The sequence below is a fragment of the Anas acuta genome, chromosome 3 (assembly GCF_963932015.1).
Source record: "Anas acuta chromosome 3, bAnaAcu1.1, whole genome shotgun sequence".
NCBI classification, from domain to species: Eukaryota; Metazoa; Chordata; class Aves; order Anseriformes; family Anatidae; genus Anas; species Anas acuta.
The window spans coordinates 45967858-45990823 of NC_088981.1; the positions used below are offsets into that span (position 1 = coordinate 45967858).

Sequence of the window (22966 nt, forward strand, 5' to 3'; positions counted from 1 at the left end):
AAGCTTACTTGGGCATTTTTGGCCCCTTGTCTCCCTTCCCTACTGCATAGAGTGGACATGTTTCTTTGCTTTACCCATTAGTGTTAATGCATTTTAATCATGGTGTCTAGTACTGGTATAAATGTAGAGGTGGTGCTTCTGTATGTTTCTCTGCAGGGTCTGTGTCCCTCCATGAGGAGAGGTGTCCTCCTATTTCAGGATGGCTGTCTGGAGGTGTCACTGTATTGGCAGTGTTGTCTCACTGGCTTGAAGGCCCTTTTCTACAAGCACTGATGCCAAGCCCTCCATGTTCAGCACTGGACAGGACCAGCTTGCCAGGAAAAAACAGAACAAAACAAAAACCTGTTGTGCCACCAATTCAGCAGCCATAGGCAGACTGGCTTGGCTGGGGAGGCAGGAGTGGGCTAAGAGGAATCTCTTTTAACTATATTGCCATCTTGAGAAGGTGAAGCAGGCTGTGCTAGGGAATGTTGTGGTTTAACCCAGTCAGCAGCTAAACACCACACAGCCGTTCACTCACTCTTCCCCCTCTCTCTCTGGGATGGGGAAGAGAAATGGGAAAGTGAAGCCTGTGGGTTGACATAAAGACAGTTTATTAAAACAGGAAAGTAATAATAACAACAATAATGATGACAATAGTACCACCACAAATAATGTGTATGAAACAAGTGATGCACAATGCAATTGCTCACCACCTGCTGACCGATGCCCAGCCTAACCCCAAGCAGCCGGCTCCCCACCCCGGCTAGCCATCCCTATGGATCCCTATGTCAGATGGTATGGAATACCCCTTTGGCTAGTTTGGGTCAGCTGTTCTGTGTCTGTCCCCTTCCAGCTCTTGTTGCACCCCCAGCCTGCCCGTTGGCAGGACAGAGTGAGAAGCTGAAATGTCCTTGGCTTGGTGTAAGCACTGCTCTGCAACAATTAAAACATCAGCCTGTTATCAGCACTCTTCTCATCCTAAGCCAAAACATAACACTCTACCAGCTACTAGGAAGAAAACTAACTCTGTCCTAACTGAAACCAGAACAGGGAGACAAAAAGAAGAGCTACTTGGAAATATTAGCTCATTGTAGCTGGCCTTATTGTTGCTAGCACTGACAGCAAAATTCCAGTCATCCTGGCACATGCTGACAATGCAAATGCACTGTTGTGTTTCTCGTTGACTTTCTCATGGGTGGCCAGTGGATCTTGGGAGTGGGATGTTGAGGTCAGGCCATGCCCCTGCCCTTCTAGCATGGCCTCCTGCAGGTACCAGATGCTTTCATGTATCGTGTGGGTATCTGTCAGGCTGTGTGGCCATTTGAAGATCTTGTACTGATATGGAGAGCTGTCCTAAGCACCCATAGGCTCCTTGGTTGCCTCCTGATACTCAGTCTCTATGCAGCACTGAAAGGAGTTGCATTGTTTTCCTCCAAACTTCTTCCCCTTTAAAATATCTCACAAACTTCTTGTCTTCCTAATTCTGCTTTTGTGGGCATCACTGCCTCATCCCCTAGGGATACAAGGTCCTGCAGGAGCAGGGTATCTGTGTACATAAGGCTAAATACTACTCAACATTTTAGAGCACAACAGTGACTCATTTATTAGGTTACTTTGTGCCAGAGTACAATAATAATTGAGTTTCAAAAAAGTTTGCAGTTTGTAACAGCGATCTCATGTGAACATGCCATCATTACTGAAATAACTAGAAGAATTGTGAGACTACCTCACAAAACTGACTTTATAGATAAATATATATATATATATATATATATATCAAGCTTATTTTCTTTTATTAGGTAAAATGAAGGCTGAGAGGAGCCATAATATTTCTCTCTATAAAAGACATTAAGGAGTAGATGATGGGAGAGAACTATTAGCAATACAGAAACTGGGACAAGATTAGCATGTAGCAAAATATAATCTGACGATGAACAAAGATTTAAAATGAGAAGACTGAATGTCTAAAGCTGTTGCTAATTTGATATACAGTAGAAACTGACCAACCATGGGCCTAATGTTAGGCATAATAGGCTCCTTAAGCAGCAGGACCATGGAGAGACTGGGGGGGCTGGGGGGGGAACAAACAAACAAAAAACAGAGAGCGTTACCAATCAGTGTGAGCAAATGAGCAGAGTCTGAGCTTAGCAAGAACCTACTGGTGTGTCCAGGTCTGTTTAGTTATTTATATACTATTTATATACTGCTGTGGATAAGAAGGGAGGTAGCATAGTTTTGTAGGGCATTTCTGTTTAAAATGTTCTGTTATAGAACTGGGAGAGTTTTGATCTGTGAAAACATTTGGTCATCCAAAGCTTTCCCTTTTTCAAGTGTATTTTGTGTATTATTATTAAGTGTATTATTTCCTATTTCTTATAAGCGTGTGGTACAAGAATCCATTTCATCATGGAGAGAAACCATGAAGTGAGGAGCCTGGCTCATCCCTCAGATAGCGTGGAACTGACTTACAGAACAGATGTTAAGCAGTACACCTCAGGACACTTAAATCATAACAAGCTTTATAAGGCTTCAGAGAAAATAAAACAAGGACGATGGTACTCTGCCAGGAAGCAAACTAGTTTCGTCACAGAAAGAAATCAATTCCTGGTTGAACATGAGAGAACAAGGAAGATGAAAAATTGTTCTGGCAACTTTTGTTCCAGCATTCCTCTGCTTCCAGCACAGGCTGAATCTTCCTTCCCCAACAACAGACATCCACAGTCACCTGTGATCAGCATTGGTGCCTCAGTAGATGCAAATTCTAATGCACCGGAAATATTAAAGTTGAAAGCACTGAAAAAGAAAGCAGAGGAGGGAACTGACAGATTCCATATGCGTCTGAAAAGTGAGGAGTTAGATATGTCAGAGATTATGGTGCTGAAAAACAAACCAGTTAAGAACAGCCGACAGTGTGCTGTTGAGCTTGCCAAAGAAGAATACCAGTTCATACCTTCATATTTGGCTGGTGTAACTAAAACTGATCAGTTTAACAAGTTCCTACAGTTCCAGAAGGAGTTCATAGCAAAGCATGAATTGTTACAGAATGACTTAACAGGAAAAAAAGTATCAGAACAGCATGAAAGGAAGCTGGCTAAGGTAAGAGAGCCCCAAAACTGATGGAAAAGTAAAATTTGGAGCACCTTTCTAGGTGGATGGGTTATGTGTATTCTAGGAAAATTAAATGAATGCATTTAGGCAAAATCACCCTCCTGTTTCTTTTCAGAGAACTAATCACATGTATTTGCTTAGTTGCCCTCTTGTAAGGTGCATCCACTCTGTGTTCCAAAGCCTTGAACTAAAACTCTACTCCACTGTTTTCTCTTCCTCCTCTTGTCTTGTGGAAATGCGAAGTATACAGTAAAGCAGGATACTGCAAGCTAGTGATCTGCATGGGAAAATCATTTGGCCAGCAGCTCTGCCTCTTGTCTAGGAGCATGTTTAAGATAAACTGTAAAAGCTACCTTCTCTGTGCATGCCGTAGACTGTCTTTATGCACAGATATTTGCTGCATTCTGACTGGCCTCATGTGATGGGTAGAATGGGGGGAGTGAATTTGGTGAGTAAAGCAAATACACCTTCTAGAATTTACTTGAGTTACTGCCCTGGGGTAACCATTAGCAATCTCTTAGAACCAGCTGCGGGAGTAAGAATAAGGTACTGGAGTCATAGAAATTAGAGATGGAACTGAATGAAAGCAGCCTGGGGTAGGTAAACTAACAAAATGGGTAGTGTGAGTAAGAGCTCCATTCTCCAGCGGATTCTAGGAAGTATCATCTGTCATGCAAGTAAGCAACTGGCCAAAATGGTTGCTTTCCACCCCAATAAATGATTTCAAGCAACCATTCTCCTATGCCTCTGGTTTAAGAAGCCAGAGAAAAGGGAAGAAAGGATGGGGGAAAAACATTTAAGGCAAAGTGATGTATTATAGCAGGGTAACAGCTTGATCTTGTATTTTTCAAAACAGTTTTTCCCAGAAAAACATTTTATCAGAAACACTTTGAATAAGTAAATTTTTGTGAGATAGGGTAACTCTTGCAGTGATGGTAATCTTTGGCCTTTGATTAAATGGTCAAAATTTCTATCAGCCTTGGTTTGAAATAAGGATATTCACAAAGTGAAGAACTGCCACAATTGATTATCTACCTAGGAGGCTTGTTTCGGAAAAGTTAATCTTAGGAACAGAGCACTTTGAGGTGAGGCCAGCAGCACTCTGGAGAAAGAGTTTTTATAATAGAGGAGGTTTCCTGAGAGACTCTTTCTCTGTCTCAGGTTTATTACTCAGAGCTGATATGTAAAACCATGAGATTATAAGCATATGATTTTAAGCATTGCATTCCTTAGATAGGGTTTATAAGATTATTTATATATTAATTATGTCTTTCTAAGCTAACAACAGTTGCTTTAAGGGATGCAACATGTTCCCAGGTCTGCTTCTTCCAAACTGGAGATGATCTGTTAAAATCAGTAGAGAGACTAATTTATGCTTATGGAAGGGTTGGCTGTAAATATGTAAGCAAGACATTCAGCAATAGGTTGAGGTGTAATGTCATAATTGTCTTCTGCCACACAAATCAGTGACTTCTTTGTTTTCTACTTTTTTTTTTTTTTTAAATAATCCGTACATCCAGTCTTTTTGAATGTGATCTTTCTTCTTACTGTGATAAAAATGCAGTATTCATGTTATGACTATGAACTTGATCTGGATTCTCATGATGTTTCTTACTGCATACTATCAGAAGAAATGACATGAACTTGAACAAAGTAACTTATTCTGACTGTAGAGCAACTGCTGTAGAGCACCTTCTGTGCATGTGGATATGTAGCTGTTAATGTTGGTGCTTTTACCAGGAGCTTCAGAAAATCTGTGGCTATGATCCTCTCAATTTCAAGCGACTACAGGTTGTTGAGGAAGTTTTTGAAGATATATGCAACAGTTCTCTGATATTTGGTGATATTCTCAAGGAAATTAAGGTAAGAATTATTTCAAAGATTTAGCACAACATAAGCTGAATGTACCTGATCAGGTAGGAAGAGATGTCAGCTTTTGGGAAAGATTTGTAAGTTCTTTTCTAGGCTTTCCCCAAATTTACTGTGTGAGTTGCACAGACACAAAACTTTTGGCTACATCTTGAACAGTTTGAAAAATACATTATTAAAAATAAAACAAACAAAACCTCAACTCTAGCCCTAATTTTAAAGTCCATAAAGTATTTTGGAAAAAAAATCTGTCTGTAACCTACACGTGAATTACCTGTCTACCTCTCACTCATGACAGTCACATGTGAGGAGTGATAATTCTCACCTGACGTATATTAATGACTTTCCTATTTTTTCCTATTTTTTGATTTTTTACTGTGCTGAAGGATGGGGATTGAAGCCTTTTATGTGGGAATCAAATCTGTTTCTCTTCCTGGGCACTCAGGACAGTAATTTGCATGTGAAACAGAAATAAAATGTTTATGATAAAAATGAAGTTACACTCTGATTCTGTACACTGTAACGTGTTGCTAATGACATAAATTCTACATTAACTTTCCCAGAAAGAACTGAGGAGAAAAACATAATTCCTCTGTTTCTTGACAAATAATTACACACTGAAATTCAGCAGTTATAGGTGAGGGAAAGATAGGTATTACAGACAAGTAATCCTTGAGGAAGAGGAGCTAGCTGGGTAATTGAATTGTACGGGGTATAACATTGGCAAATACTAACTCTGTGTTTTAAGTAAAACCATGTGTGGCAGCACAACTAATCTCCTCATGCCAGCACAAAAGTTATGATTTTTCTGGAACCAAAGCAAAACAAGACTTTATAATCTCTAGACTGTGTTAAACATTTTCTGACATTCTTTCCTCTCAATTTGTTCAGAGTGAGTATGAGCTGTACATAATGATGCTTCTGGACTCTCTGCCTATGGCACAATACAAGGTAATATTTGGTTCTTGATCTTTGCTCCTAATTATGCTGTAAGGCCTAAGGACTTTGTTTTTGAAAAGAGATATCTTTATATCCACGTACAGTTGTGAATTTTTCCCTGAGTATGCTACAGAGAAATGAGGTATTTGAAATCAGACATGGGCACTTTCTGGACTTACCTTTGATATGGGAGATCTAGTGCCTTTGCTTCAGTGCTTACAGTTTCTGTGGTAGCAACACTTACGGATAATAACTGAGAGAGTAGCTGCTGCAGAATAAGCAGAGAATAGCCTTTGCTGGATTTCTGTAGTATCAGACCTATTGTCCTTGTATCAAACTTGTTACTTATTTGCATGTGTCCCCCACTGCTAATAATAGATAAAGAGGTTGGCCTGAGCTCCATTTTGGTGGTCTCTCTGAAAAGAGTAAGGGGCTTCACTCTCAACCCTAGAACAGGCACATCCAACCTTGTGAAAAGTTGCTTTTCCTCTGTGTCCAAACCTTTAGGGCTATGGTTCATAGGCAGGTTACAGACATATAGACAGCTGTTGAAGGCACATAAAGGGAGGAGGCCTCAGGTAAATGTCTTCTCTGTTCTTTGTAGAGGTGGCCAAATTTGAATTTCTGCTGTGAGACATGCAATGAACGTGGCAGAAGGATGTGTGCTTATTACAGTCCAGTGTCCTCTTCAGTGGCTCCATGTCAGGCTTACTGCAGAAGTGATGCTGTGCAGGAGGTGACATTGGCTTCAGGCTGCCAGGAGTAGGGTTGTGCATCCCCTTTTCCTCCTAACTCCCTTGTCAGTATCATCTCATCTCTGGAAAAAGGAAAAGGCACCAGGAAAGGCGTGCTCCACCACAGAAGGAGAGCACAGAGGAGATGTCAGACCCTGACACTGGGTACTACGAGCCCTGCCTGTCCCTGCTGAGCCTTTCCAGGGTCTCCTCCTATCTATGGCCAGGACCCCATTTCAGCCTAGCTTGGACCTGCGAGTCTCTGCTCCCTTCTCTTGCATTCTTCCTCTTTAACTTCCCCTACTCTAAAACTAGCCCTTTTCTGCCCTGCTAGCTTTTTAGGCTGGTGATGCTTTTCAGGCATTGACCCTGAGCAGACTGTTTGGATTTGCTCTGAAGATTTTGCCTTAGTTATCCACTCTCTTTGGCGTTGAGCCTTGGAGCTTCTCTTTGATATTGACAGTCTGTTGAAATGAAAATGAAAGTTTATACTGTAAGCTGTGCTGCATTCATCATTAACATCTAGAATAAGTAACATGGCAAAGCATCTGAAAGGATTGTTGGAAAAGCAGGGGTTTGCATGGGTCTGAGTCTTCATATTGGCTGGTTGGGATGTGCAAAGGAAAAAGAAATTTTCTGTATAATTGTCTATAATTGTGTAATATTTTATTTTATTATTTTATTTATTTATTTTATAATCTGTTACAAGCCTTTAATCTAGTTACAAATTGAAAGAAACTCTTTGGCCAACTCTAAAACCTGCCATAGTTTTTTGGTTCATGCCTGGGCCTGTTAGCTGTTAGTCTTATGAGTATCTCATTCAGAAGTTTTCCTCAGAATTTATTTTTACTAAAAACATAATTTTAAAAATGGTACCAGAACTTGCATGTTTTGCAAAGGAAATAATGCTGCTACATGACTTGACATTTTACTCTTGTTTATGCATTCTTACAGGCTCTAAAGGCTCAGGTCAAAGGGATGGAAACAACGTCCTCAAAGGCTTCGGAAATACAGTCTGTCAGAAAATACCTGAAGGCTCTCATGAAAAAAGTCAGTACTGCCCTGGAAAGAAGCAAAGAGTAAGTGTTGCAAATGCTTTCAATCCCTCTAGTAGCAACTACCTAAATGGGCTAAAACAGCAACAAGTAAACCAAGTTCTTGAAGTTTTCAGAAACTTCAAAAGATTAGACCCTGTGGATGACTTATTCTAGGTAATTATCTTTCCACTTTCTTAATATATATTTCTGATATTTCTTTTTTCTTTCATACCAATCACACTGGGGGACATAGTTTAGCATTGAAGCTAAGGCTCTGAAGCCCAAATGGTTTCCCGTTTTGCTATTCCTGACTGATGCCATTCAGGTAGATAATGTCATGACAGAGAAGTCTCCTGACCACATGGGCAGCAGCCTGCATCATGAGATTTTAGACTTGTGACTTCTGCTGGAACCCAACTATGTTCCTTACAATGGAAGCAACAAAGCATGCCCTTTGTTTATTGCTGGTGTCCTGTCCTCTAAAACCAGACTTGGTTTGACTAGCTAATTCTCAGACCTTCTCAGGCACTCTGCCATCATTGGACTGGCCCCATGTTTCCATGACTCTGTTACATGACGCTGATGTTATACATCACAGCTTCTAAATCTCCTTTCTCCTGCTCCAAACTCTGATCTAGGTTGCTAACCTGAGTGTTGGAATTTATGGCTGGTTAATCCCAGAGCTCCAGTCTTTAAGCTTGAAAAATATCCTGCAGGAGATCTTGCCTACCTACTTTCTTCTTCTTTCTCCCTTTACTATCTTTCAACAGCCTGAAGAATTCAGAAATCACGCTTTCACTAAACTGGTGGTTGCCTGACTTATCTATCCCTTTTTCTTGTAAACAGTTTTCTAACTAGACTAGATGACTTGAGGTCTTTAAGTCATTGCAGTTGTTTTTTCCATAATATTTAGTGTGTACACATTAAGCGTTACATTGTGCTTTCGAAATGTAGTTTGGATGATTCTGCATTTGAGATAAAGTGTGAAAGAGACTCATGTTCCCTAGTTTCTGCTAGTGTAAACAGGAGGATAATAGTGGTCCAGCACTCTACACATGTATGCTTGTCTATACAGAGACAATTCATTATTACATAGTACTGTGGGATAAAGTCAAACTGGCATGAAGTTAAGATGGATCAGGGCATAGTATGTAATATTTATAGATCATGCATATACAAATTTTGTCTAGGCTACAGAGATTAATTTTTGTGCAAGTTCTTATAAGTATTTAAAGGTAAGGGGGAAAATACGACATTTGTCTTCTGCCAAAGGGCTGAAAGAAAATAATGATAAACATCCTAGAATGATTTAGTGTAGTTCTTGAGAGATTTGACAGTTCTAGGTAAATAAATAAATACCCTAGAAGACCTTTCAGTTCTGGACAGTAATCTGTTACCACAGAAATTTAGAATCTTGCCGTATTGTAATGATAAAATTCAAGCTTTGCAGGAAAATTAACAATCAAAATCTGAAATATTTGCATGCGTTATTTGCCACTGGAAGCCTAAGACCAATTTTTTCCTTTTCTTACAATGGACCATGTGGGAAGGAAAACTTGAAGGGTAGGCAGAGGAAAAGATTTTCATACAAGACTTTTTGTCTTTTGTTCGGTAAATAAAATTGGTTAGTAGATATTAGAATATCTGATAAGATTTTGGAGATTTGATAAGGAGAAGGGAAGAAAGAATATTACAGTGTATACAGAACTAAACTGTCCACTTATGTTATTGCTCTGCCTATCTGTCTATGTGGGTAGGTAATGTGTAATTGCTTCAGTATTTTCATACAGTGAACAAGAAATTTCCTCTCCCATGAAATAAGCTGCAATTTTAATGAAGCAGAGGGAGACTGAGCACCATGTTCACTTTTGGGCCCCTCAGGATTTAAAGAATATGAGGTTGCACCACTGCCAAGTACAGAGGGACAATCACTTCCTTAGTTCTGCCGACCACACTATTTCTGCTTCAGACCAGAATGCCATTGGCCTTCTTGGTCACCTGGGCACACTGCTGGCTCATGTTCAGTTGGCTGTTGACCAGCAACCCCAGGTCCTTTTCTGCCAGACAGCTTTACAGCCACTCTTCCCCAAGCCTATACCACTGCTTGGGGTTGTTAGGACCCAAGTGCAGAACCCAGTCTTTGGCGTTGTTGAAGGTCATGCAATTAGATGTGGCCTATCAATCTGGCCTCAGGAAGATCAAAATTCTCACTCAGCTTGATGTTGTCTGCAATCTAACTGAGGGTGCACTCAATCCCCTCATCAATGCTGTTAATAAAGATGTTAACCAAAGCTGTGCCCAGTACTGAGGCCTGGGAAACACCATGTGACTGGTGGCCAACCAGATTTAACTCCATTCACAATGACTCTTTGGTCCTGAGCATCTAGACAGGTTTTAACCCAGTGAACATAACATCTGTCAAAGTCATGAGCAGCCAGATTCTCCTGGAGAAGACTGTGGAAAGCAGTATTAAATGCCTTTGTCAAGTCCAAGTAAACAGCATCCACAGCCTTTCCCTCATCCATTAAGTGGGTTATCTTGTCATAGAAGGACATGCCTTTCATAAACCCATGCTGACTGGGTTGGATCGGCTGGTTGTCCTGTTCGTGCCATGTGATGGCACTTGGGATGATCTACTCCATGACCTTCCCTGGCACTGAAGGCAGAATGACAGACCTGTAATTTCCTGGATCATCCTTACTGCCCTCATATTTGCCAAACTCTAGTCAACTGGGGCCTCCTCAGTTAGCTAGAACTGCTGTTAAATTATTGAAAGTGGCTTGGCAAGCAATTCCACTAGCCATACATATAATAACATTCCTTACATGTAAGAACTATGTACTCACATAATTTGTAAAGGATCTTGAAAATGTTTTTGTGAATCTCTTGTTCCTTTTGTTCTATTCTAGATTGAAGGATGAATTGGAGATGGCGCTACAGACAAGCCAGACTTCAGAGGATAAAACAGGTAAGGGATAGGACAGTTCTGATTAAAGATGAAATATGGTGTAAATTGTAGCTCTATAGTGTTCTAAATAGCTGGAAAAAATATTCTCAGCTGTTGAGATTTTTTCTGTTAGTATGATCAAAATGTGCTGACATCTAATGAAGTTAGTCATGTGACATCTTTCTTACATTTTTCACTCCTCGCCTTATCTATAACTGGAAGATGTCAATGGGAGACTTTCTAGCACTGAAGGAACCTAGGGAACTGCCAAATCATCTCTGAGTCTGTGACCGATTCTGTCACTGTCAGAGTCACAACACTCTGGTGTGTTAAAGATGTCTCAGGGGATGGTATATTAAACCCTTCAGCTATAAGAAGTGTGATAACTGGATTTCATGCTTTTTGTGAGTAGGTTAAGCCCTAAACCATGTGACTTCATAGCCCATCTTAAGCGTCTTTTCAGTCTTGATTGTACCAGCCCTGGATCCTCTAGTTAGCCATAATATTGTCCAGTCCCTTTTGGATACTTGCAGAGTACTATGTTTCAGTAACAAAAATGAAGTTTACAGTCTGTTTGTGTGCTGCCTGGGAAACAGTGTCTTTTGATAAGGCTTTTGATCAGTGGAATCTAGATCAGGATCTTTGAATTAGCCATAGTAAGATAAAATATGTAAATCTGGACAGCTGTGGAAGGGTGATGAGAAAAGCTAATAGATGATGAACTGGGAAATCCTGCAAAATTCCATTAGGATACAATATAACTGTATACAGTATACCTTCATTGTATGCCTTTATTGATAAAAAGTACTCAAAGCATAGTTTTGTTCTAGAGTATGAGAACATGCCAGTTTGCAAATTATAAGGTGGCAAATAAGGAAATAGCTGTTAAAATAGTGATATGAAATGTCTTCTGCATTTCCTTTTGAGGGAAGAGAAAGATTTAAGTACTCTTTATGCTCAGTGTGTCACTGTCCTACTCCAGGCTGTGGGCAGTTGTTCACCTCACCATGTGCAGCTCCTACCACTAGCATCTAATTCACTTTTACAAACACACTGTAAGTAGGAACAATGAACAATCAAATCAGCTTCTGCTTGCTTTGTTTGCTTGCTCTTGTTTTTCCTTCCCTTAGCATTTAAAATGGTCTAAATTCCTCCCTAGTATAACTGTCTTCACATCAATGAATGCATTTCTTGATGCAGCTTCCCTGAATATGTTTGTTTCTACAGTATGCTACAGGTTTTGAATTTCAGAGCTTTGCAGACAACCACTAAAAAAAACAAACAAACATAAAATCAGCCATTGGCTCTAGATCTCCTGCAGTACTAATGAATAAAACAATCAGAACTCTCTAGGCCAAGGCTTTTCTGAGGAATGGTTTTGCAGAAAATGATATAAAGACATTTAAACAGCGGGTAAAGGTTTCTCCCCTTCTCCTCCCTACCAGGTACTAATTTCAAAAGTACTTAATCAGTTAACATTATACTTCCCTTCCCCACCTTCCTTAATTACACATTGAGGAATCAAAACCAGCCAAGTCAGAAGGATGTAAATGTTGCTGTTCCTCTTTTCATGTTACAGCTGTATTTAGAAGTCCCAGCCATGAAACTGGGGCCTGAATGTGTCAACAAGTGCAGGCACCTCAGGGAACAGGGCTCTGCAAATACCATTTTCCTTTTTGTTTTGGGAGGTGGGATGCTAAGCAATCAAAAAAAAAAAAAAAAAAAAAAAAAGCATTCATTCAAATTTAACTTGAAATGAGAATTTTATGATTTTTCCAGACTAAAAAATGGGGATTTTTTTTTTTTTAATTGGATAAAATGTTTTCCAAAACTTTTCTAAATAAAAAAGTCATTATTTGATTCTCTCAATGTAGCATTTCTGTAAAACTCTTCCAGATCCAGTAGCCTTCTTGATCCACAGGAAGGTTATTCTGTTTCTCACTTTCACTGGCTCACATGAAAGGGGAGGACTTTTTGAGAAGCTAGCAGCTGTTAGCCCCTGGGATGGGGAGAGGTAGGAAGTACGGCAGGGTATTGTACTTTTCCCACACAAGTGAGTGCATCACTTAAGTCAGGCTCACACTCTCTTCCTCCACCCTGTCTCGCTTTCCATCAAAGCTGTCAGCTCTTGCTGAACCTATTGATTGCATACAGATACTGCACTGCAAACCAGAGGGAGGCAGAAGGAGCTGGCTGCCTATTGACAGGCTGCTCAGAGAGTAGGAAATGTAGGTGTTCTGGGATCAAAACAGGCAGTCTTTAATCGTTAAAACATCCTCATTACCCAACACGGTGGTGTAGTCCTGAATTAGACAGCATGGCACAAAATTGTTTGATTGCAAGCATGCCTAATGTGAACTATGGTGGGCTTCAAAAGCCCCTGCCAGCTTCAAGGCAGCCCCTGAATCACCAGGATTTTCTTGATCTGCTCACCGCACCAGTCAGACAAGCCAGGCCACACCATTAGAAAGTCTCATGCAGCGGAGAGATGAGGTGTTCTTCTTCCCTTTCCCATTCCCTTTGCCAGTGATTTCCCTCCCTCTCTTGTTCTTCTCTCCACCTACTCTGCAACGGCAGAGCCTTGGAGGTATAACCACACACCCTGACACTTTTCCTGGCTGTCCTATTTATTTGTATTAGACCAGTTGTATGGCCTTGGAGTGAAGGACACTATTAATTTGTGCCTGCAGACTCCCTCATTTCCTAGATGTATAGCGAGGAGCTGGCTGTAATGTAGCTCCCACCACAGCAGAATAGACTGGAAGGCTGCAGGTGAGCTAACTGACAAGCTATGAAAATCTGAAAAGTGCTTTGAGTTGAGTGAGACCCTGGCTGGGCAGGACTGTGAGCTGGCTGTGTAGGACCTCGTAGGATCATGCTGTTTACTTGTTTTAGTGAGGTGAGTGGGTGAGGTGGCAGCGAAGTTTGTCTGTAAAATACTGAAGTATATTTTCTGAACTGCTGAGGGAGTACAGCATGTTTATTCTGCTCCTTATATGCTGTTATCAGTTTCTCATGCTGGTGTGGGATACAGGAATTTTCTCGTTGTCTATGTTCTCATTGTATAGAGAGATTGACCATTTCTTTACATGAATTGCTAAAGGGCCTTGTTTGGGATGACAGTGAAAGGTGAGTGGCCTAGCTCATTTGCCAGTGTTCAGACATTTGCAGGTGGAAATTAAGTGTGGGTACAGTGGGTGCAAGCATCAGCTGAGCTAGGGTAATGTCATGGGTGCTCCTGTCCTGTACTGTTTGGCTCGGTTAACTCAAGCTTGTTATCGGGTATGCTTACTGAAAGCGCTATGTATGCCTTAGATGTAAGGTAACTTCCACTTCCAGCTCTGTCCTTTTAACTATGTCTTTGTGTGTGTATGTTTTTATACTTCCAGAAACCTGCAGACAACAGGATACAAAGGGAGCACAAAAACCTCTTTCTGTTCCTGAACAGCATGAATCTATGAGGTGTAAAATTCTCAGTAAATGGGAGGAAATGAAAATACTAGAGACCAAGAAGAAAGAAACAATGGTTTATGCTGGGATAACAGATAATATGGAAAACACCCTTAAAGAAATAGAGGCAAGAAATCACTACTTCTAAACCTTTCCTAGCATTGTTTCTTGGGAAATACTGTTATCTAGGTACTACAACAATGGAACCTTTAGAACTGAGATTGGCAGTCAACACTCTTCATTTTCTCCTCTAGGAACATAGTATGTTCTTAGAGCACAGGAGCACCTGGATAAGGTGCTGTGTGATCACCACGGTGTCCAGCCTCTGCCCCTGAAACAGGAGGCTTGTAATTTTATCCTGACTGTGGCAGATTATGGTCTACAGACAAAGAGGTATTTTCTGCATTTATATTCCAACTTCGGGCATTTGTAACCAAATATACCTTAAATAACTAGATTATTGTTAGTTGTTACCTCTTGTATTTCTTGGCCTGAAGGGTGGTAATAAGTAGGTCTAACTATGTCTATGAATGGGATGCTTCCAGGTGGAATCTTCTAGGAATCCCAAGTTGGCTAACTCATCTACACTTGAACCAAATTCTGAAATACTTCTGAAATACCTAGTAACTTCAATGGGGAAAAGATAGGACAGTTCTGATTATCTTTGAAATCTGATTTCTAGATGGCCAAATAACTGAATGACTGCTGATTCTTTACAGGGGTATATAAATGACCACATCTGTGAACACATTCCAAACACAGGCAGTAGGCCAGGTTTAATTCTAGACTGAAAAAGAGGTTTATGATGTATCATTTATATCAAATAACTGATTTTTAATAAAAGTAAAAATACTATTGTGAATATTTGTAACAGAACAGTGTTATTTTTTTTTTTTTTGGGGGGGGGAGGGAATTTGCTAGGCTGTATTGTTACTCCTTGAGCTGTCATTGTGATTGGTGTTGTATAAAGCAAACAATGGGAGACAGGCTTGTATTGAATACTGTGCAATCCCATCCAATGTACAGAACTTGTAGTAACTTATTTATGTGCTAAAATTTGCATACTGAGAGTGGCTTGTATGAGGACCAGTTAAACTATAAAAGTTAAATGCTTACAAATTTCTGCAGGATTTACACATTCAGTGTTAAAAGCAGTATACTTTTTGTTATGGCAGTTGTGTAGTTAGAAATAGTATGTGATCTCACTAAAACCACTTTTAACCTGTCCTTGTCACTGGTTACGCTAATAAGTGTTCCAGCTGTGTGAAGTAAGGAGGTAATTTCATGCAGCTAAATAGATGTTAAAAGTACATGAGCAGGGAATAATGCGTCACTTTTAATGGTGGGCAAACAGCAAAATGTTTACATAGATCTTAGGCTTAGATAAACATTTAAAAGGTCAAACATTTCTTCTAACTTTCTGTCCCCTGAAGCAGCGTAATTACCTGTTGACAAAACATCAAATTGATTAATTAATTGTATAGAGAATAGAGCCAAGATGCCAGAAAATCACAGGAAAGCTGAGAAAAACACGTAACCAAAATTGCCCCAAGTCTATATTTCTGTCTTTACAAGTTCAGGTATAGATATAGCTGTTATGTTCTTGTACCATACTTGACTGCCCTTAAATTGAATTGATATATTGAAACTCATTGTTTTTCCAGTAAAATTTTTCAAACAGCCTTTTTCACTACTACCTCAGAGTACAAGACAGAAGTCTGTCACTTGTTTTGAAAATGTTTATCAGGCCTCCAGCACCAAAACTTGGGGGGAGGAGGTGAACCCTTGATTAATTTAGACAATTTTACTTGGTATCAAGATATTAGAAAAATGAATAGAAGCAATTAGTCTTCACAATTTTATTTATTTATTTATTTTTTCCTGGCAAACGAGATCATATGCTCGCCATGCCTTCAGAAATTTAAGATTGTGTACCCTGTAAGATATGCTCCCACAGCATAACAGATGTGTATATGAAATCTGGTCCTCTAAAGAAGTAGCCAAGCTGAGAAGTTCCTCTCTTTCAAGTTTTTTTTTTTTTTTTTTTTTTTTTTTTTTTATTCTATTCTATCTAATATGAACATTCAGAGGGTATTAATATAAATGGCTCGTTTTTAGGGGGGAAGGGGGGGACTTGGGGAGCTTTCATGCTTGTAATGAAAAAGAAGAATCAGCAGATGGCAATATTGTATAGTTATTAGAGCAGGAGATCGTTGCAGCAGCAAGGCAGGGAAATCTCTGAGACACCGTAAGTAGTCTAGATAGAAAACTGAGTGGTGGTTCTAGGCCAATGGAGAGTTTGCCCTCCAAGTATACTTTGGTTGAATGTTTGTGGAGAGTTATTGAGTTTTTATTGTTATTTGTAATAACAATTCAAAATGTAAAACCTTTTATTTGGAAGGACAAGACTGTTATCATTTAAGAAGAGCAATCTAATTAAACCAGTGCATTGCCATATTATTTTAAAAATATGATGGCGTAATGCTCCATAAGTACCATGTGTTTGTTCCCATACAGATTGCATTTTTCCTTTTTAAGGATAAGTGAATTTGATGCATTTGGTTTTGCTGGTATGTTGTGTGATAACTTAACTGATTTCTTACTGTCTTTTCAGGCTGAAACTATGAAAATCAATGCATCAAACATGTTTCTCCAAGGCCAAATAAAAGTAAGTTATTTCCTTAGAACCCATTGTGCTTCAGGCACAGTGCAAATTAGTTTGTACATGAGATACCTTCAGTATTTCTAATAACACATCATTGGAAAGATTCTCTTTGGCTTCAGCAGGTTCCAAGTTAGGACTGTTATATGCTACCAGCTAGAATGTTGAAATGTACTGGATATATTTTTACTTTTTTTTTTAATTAATTATTTTTATTGAATTATTATTGTTGTTGTTATCATTTTAATTACTGTGGCAAGCTTAAGGTACTTTGATCTGAATATCTAAATCAAAGCTGCAAAAACCCTCTGCTTCCAATTGTACTGAAGGCACTGGAGTGAGGTAAAAGAGCCTGTGGTAGATAACTCCAATATATTAAATCCATGGAATATCTCAGCAAGAAGAACTTAGAAAGATTTCTATAAAATATACAGACTAACAGATATCTTGAGAAAAGTGAATAATAGCTTGAATAAAACAGTCTTTGGCTCAGTTGATACTCCGTTGCACACTGAAGCCTGAAGCTCTGTGTCAGTAGCCAAAAGAGCAAGCATTGTTTCAGATGTCAATGAAATGTGAAATGCAAAACTTACTACACCCAAACAGAGTTTGTTTTACCAGCTCAATCCAGAAGCCAGAAAAGGATGTGTATGCTGAAAGACAAAAATCCACTCATTTATATAAAAGTAATTGGTTTAACAAAAGTAATGCTATAAACACCCTTCCTTGTTTACACAGTAGGACCTGGTTTTACTGTCTGTTGGGTTTCCCTCAGGGTGTAAGAACTGGCAAGAAATGAGGTTTGATGTCAGACTCAAAGACGTGTGTAACTTGAGATGTAGTGTTAAATTAAAACTCCTGTCACACAGGAACCACTTACTATAATTTATGTCAAGGTTAATGGACTAAAAAGTATTGGAGTATTTTAAATGCTGATCAGATGTGTTGCTAATTAGTATCACTGCAGATTTTTTCTTATGTAATGAAGGATATTTTGATATTTCTCAAAAATTAATCTATTTTTTACAGGAAGTTGAAGGACATATCACAGGAATTTTAGGTAAACTGAGAATCACTCAGGAAAATCAAAGGTGAGTCTGAAATGTTCAAATAACTATGTCAGTGTGGTTATACAAAAAGTGTTAGAGTGATGGAAATGCCTGTCCTAGCAACTTGTTAGACTAAAATAAAACAGATTAGTTATTAACAGTAGCTGTGCTGTATTCAGGTGTTAGTTGTATGGCATATACACAATAGCAGCAGGGAGACAGAAACAGAGATTATAGTTTTAACTTAGATAAGGCCCAGAGAATTAAACTAAGAAAAAATATCAATGGGAATTATGTATGTTTTTTGATTAACCTCCCTGATTGATTCAGCTGTTTATTTACAGGTTAGTGAAAGGCCTGAGCAATACACAGAATGGCTCACTGACCTTATTGCATTTTGGATTAGCCTTTTAGTTTTTCAGACTTCAGGTAGACATCGTGGAATTGTTTCCTGTTGTTATAACATGATGCTGTGTAAGGGAGTGGTTTCTCAAACTTAGATGGCAGGTGGTATTTTGCGCCATATAACCCAGAACAATTACTGTAGATTCTTGTGTAAGAACAAATCTGTGAGCTGTGCGCTTTAATGTAGAGGTATGAGAATTTTGGTTTTTAAAAAAACAAAACAAAAGGCCAAATTAGTACCAATAAATGCTGAAGAAAATGATCCATTGATACAGAAAAGAATGATTCTATTGTGAACTTACTGCCAACATTTGGTGTTAAAAGGAGGAATATGTTTTATTAGCTGACAAAGGCAGATTTATTTTTTACTTTTAAAAATGTAGTAGAAAAGTATAAAAAAGGGAGGGGTTGGGAATAGTGTTCCACAGAATTCTTAAGACTTTAGCAAAATAGAACACAACTCAAATCTTATGATGTGTAAATATTTTCAATTAAGTTTTAACTTAATAATGAATTCTAGAAGTCTATGGACTTCTAAAATTAAGGTTAAGCTTTACATTTCTGTAAATTAATCTTTAATTAACATGAGAAATGCCAACATCAGATTTCACAAGGTGGTAATGACCAGGCACAGTAGATTTTGCTGCTGGAGGATGGCAGTGCGAATAGCTCTCAGTTCAAGAGCTGCTACCTAATGATCTAAGACCACTAATATATGATAATTTCACAAACATGGAAAGTAACCTGCTTTATGATATAAAGTTACTGTGTATTATGTTGTTAAAATTTCCTGGATGGATGCATTCATTTAGCTTAATGAGGGGAAGGGGAGGAATTGGAAAAGAACAGTAATGCAATGCAAGTGATCTGAATAAACCATGTCCCCACAAAGAGCATGGAGAGCAGTTACCAGGCAGTGGCATATTTCTGGTTTCCTACTTCAAGCTGCAAGCCTTGCTTTGCCAGAGCAGAGTACTAGAGAATCTAGAAGCTAATGAGCAGCTACAAATCTATATGCAAAATAGCACAGAAGTCTGTTAGCTACTGATAGTAAAAAATCAAGGCAATTAGTAGTAGCTGTAGTTGAATACAAGGTTAATTAGTCACATTTGTATGATATTAATTATTAAAAATAATCAGCCCTAGGATACTTAAAGAAGCACACTTACTAAATGTTGAAAAATTTTAACAGAACATTTTGCTTTCAGTAGATCTTAGGTATAAACACTTCAGAGATGTACACTCTCTTGGGACAATTGCATAATAAGATGTTTTATAAAATGGATGTCCAGAATTCTTCCCCTCTAATGTTATGAATCATATTTCTGGAGGTGACATTATTCCCTTTCTCCAGGACAGATCAGGAACACTAAAACATTGACTTTCATGAAGCATGTGATTCCTGAATCAAAGTCTATCTTGAGGCATAATTAAAGGAGGGCATCTAATTATCTGAAGTCAAAACTGTATCATCCTTTGCCCTTAATGCACATAAGATAACTTAGATGACATTTAATTAGAGGTAAAGCATGGATTAATACTTATTTAATATCTACAGTAGAAGCTTCCCTCAAGTGTGAAGAGATTGTCCAGTGATTTGAGGGCAAATATTTTGCTTGTGTCTGCAGCTAAATAAATAATTTGCAGCAAACAATTTACTCAGGCTAGTTTCTACTTTTTCTGCATCAAGGAAGTGATCTGTTCAGGCTTAGCAGCTAATTAAAAACATTTTATTTTTTACTACTCCATTAAGAAAATAAAAATATCCAAAATACAGAAGTTTAATTGCTGTTCTCAGGTTGTAAATGGATGGATTAAGTCACATGGTTTTATTTGTTTTCCTGGTTAGATGGAGGTACCCAAAGCTTTAGTGTAAATAGTGAAATTCCTTTTGGACTTACCTTTCCATTCTTATTTGTGTTGGTCAATTGTCTCTCTTAAGACTTTGTAGAAAGTGGCTAGGAAAAAAATTAGATGAAGTATGTACTTCTTAATATCAGTGAGTATTTATGAGGGAAAAAAAAAAAGACACTATATTTATTGCCAAGTTTTAATAGCACTGCTTGATCCACGTCTATGTCAGAGTAGGAAAGGATACAGCAGGCAAACAAGCTGTGCTGTGGATATGATGACATCCACACTCAGCATGATAAAAACGTATGGACCAGTGCCATGAAGTTAAACTGTTCTTGCTTTCAGCAAGGAATACCAGATCTAGAAAAGTTTGCTCTCTTGGCCTCTATTCTTTAGAAATATCTAAAGGGGTACAGCACATCTTTATGTATCAGACCTTATGCATTCAACTGAGAAGATTGGGCAGGTCTGTTGTAGCTTTCTGCCTAGATCCAATCCAAAAAATTTTCATCATCTGGGGTAGCATGATTTTAGAAAGAATGAACCATTCTCCCTGTGGATATGAATCTTTATATATAAGCAACTGCAGGTATCTGAAGTTAGGTGAGATAGGGCTCAGTTCCTTTTGTATGGCCTATAATGGGAAGATTCCCCAACACTGTCTGTATTTTCGTCAAAGTGTTGGCTGTCACTGGTTTAGGTCTTGCTTTTATGAGTCCAGAGGAGGGCTACAAAGATGACCAGATGGCTTGAGCACCTCTCATATGATGAAGGGCTGTGGGAGCTGGGGATGTTCAGCCTGGAGAAGAGAAGGCTCTGGGGAGACATCTTCGTGGCCTTTCGGTACCTAAAGGGGTCTTATAAAAAGGATGGAGAAGTACTCTTTACTCAGGTACATAATGATAGGACAAGGGGGAATGGTCTTAAACTAAAATAGGATGGATTTAGATTAGATATTAGGAGGAAATTCTTCACTGTAAGGGTAGTGAGACACTGGAACAGGTTGCCAGAGAAGCTGTGGGTGCCTCATTCCTGGAAGTGTTTGATAGGGCATTTGCCAACCTGATCTAGGTGGCATTCCTGCCCATGGCAGGGACATTGGGGTTAGATGATCTTTAAGGTCCCTTCTAACCCAAGCCATTCTATGATTCTACTCAGTGATTTTGTTTATATGCCATATATTTTTAGGAAGATATGGGAACTGATAGAGAAAGTCTTGTTACGTGAAGATGAAGACAAGAGTTTCTGAGAATCCAGAAGAAAAGTAATAAAGTAAAGGAAGATAAATGCTTGCCCGTCCAAAAGGACTCTTAACATCCTGAAGTTGTACAAGTGGAAACCCAGGCATGAAAAATGTACTGTTGGACCTTAGAATACAATATTAAAACACAACTTCAAGACTGGAAACATTATTCCTTTTTTTTTTTTTGCATATGTTATTATTGATTGCTATACTGTCTGCATAACAAGCTATACGATATATGTCCATATATCCATATATATTGGTATATTTCCATATAAGAAAATGGTATATTTCCATATACCGTTTTAAGAAAACGTCTAGTGCTAATAATTGTTTAATTAGCTAGCTGTGTTTTTCTGTGAAGCTTTCACTAGACACTTCCCTCATTCTGTCATAAATTCTCTAAATAGGGGAACTACTTCTAGAGGAATATCAGGTATTAAACTCCCAGGACAAAACTCACAGTGGAAAGTTATTTAAGTAAACTGAAGTTGCATCTTCTAAATAAGACATGAAAGCTAGTCTTGAACTAGGCCTTGAATTATGGTGCCAAGTACTGGAACATGAGCATTAGTTCTGTCAGCCTTTTCAGGATTTGTAAATTTTGCCTTTCATTTTATGAAATTTGTCTATGGCTGCAAAAATTTTGTGAAAACACAATTCAGGTTCAGATCAGGTAGGCACTTGCCTGATTTCACAGTAAGTCTGAGAGAACAAGTCAAAGAAAAGAAATAGTCCCTTTCTATTGGAAGGGAAGTTATAAATACCAGTAATTCAACTTATGCTATGAGGATTGTTCTGTTTATCTTGATGAATGAATGTGAAGAAAAGGCAGGTAGGAGAAAAATTACACTTTTTTTTTTTTTTTTTTTTTTAATTGAATCCATGCTAAAGAAACATCTTTAGGCCCATGCAGGATAAATGATAATGGATTATTATTATTAATTAAAAAAAAAAATAGAAAGGGCTCATGAGAATAATCACACAGCATCAAGCAAGAGAAGTCCAGACATACTAGTGACAAGACTCATAGACACAGGGATCTTGGTATTTCTTCAAGCCTTTTATTATTTGAGAAAATTTAATGGCTATTTCAATTACTTTTTTTTTTTTTTTTTTTTTTTAATAAGGTGGTTTCATCAGATTTCATGAATAGGTTGTCACTGTAGTAAGTGACTTTGCAAGGTGTCAGGTTGGAGAAGTTACTTCTTAGAGCTGACTTGTTAGGTGATTTTTTGTTTGTTTGTTTGTTTTTTCCTTTCTTTAGTTGCAGATCCATAAAAACCTGTAGCTGCCAGAACTAAGAAAATAAAAAAAAAATATTCTGCTTCCTTCTGTCTCAAGCTGCTAAGACTAGATACACACGAAGTCCGATTCTGTAGTAGTCACATTGTACTCTTATGGGATATGCCGTTGAGGCATTAATGTCCCTGTCTTTAACACATGGACATCTCACAGAAGGATTCCAGCTTGTCCTAGGAGTTGTATTTCAAAATACGCTATTTCTTCTTGTGTTTATTTTTGACATGTAGATCCTTTATTCTGTCCCCTGAGGAAGAACACAAGAAAAGAAATGATTAGGAGAATATCCCGCCCAGCATTTTCTCCCACCTTTTAGTGAACTACTTTTTGTTTGAAACTGCGTTCTTTTGCCATCCATGTTAGAGAGCAACTAAACAAGCCACGA

At 38.5% G+C, this 22966-nt stretch overlaps 1 protein-coding gene across 2 annotated transcripts in view; it reads left to right on the top strand.

The window, feature by feature from the left end:
- The window catches only part of C3H6orf118 (chromosome 3 C6orf118 homolog), a 33168-nt gene extending 11725 nt beyond the window's left edge, over nt 1-21443 (top strand). For both annotated transcript variants that reach the window (XM_068676945.1, XM_068676946.1), the window contains 9 exons: nt 2363-3078; nt 4831-4953; nt 5851-5910; nt 7587-7711; nt 10579-10637; nt 14006-14193; nt 16681-16734; nt 17758-17819; nt 21225-21443. In XM_068676945.1, the coding sequence (XP_068533046.1) occupies nt 2363-3078; nt 4831-4953; nt 5851-5910; nt 7587-7711; nt 10579-10637; nt 14006-14193; nt 16681-16734; nt 17758-17819; nt 21225-21285 (1448 nt within the window). In that variant the 3' untranslated portion in view covers nt 21286-21443. The remainder of the gene's footprint in view (nt 1-2362; nt 3079-4830; nt 4954-5850; nt 5911-7586; nt 7712-10578; nt 10638-14005; nt 14194-16680; nt 16735-17757; nt 17820-21224) is intronic.
- The last annotated feature ends 1523 nt before the right edge of the window (nt 21444-22966 follow it).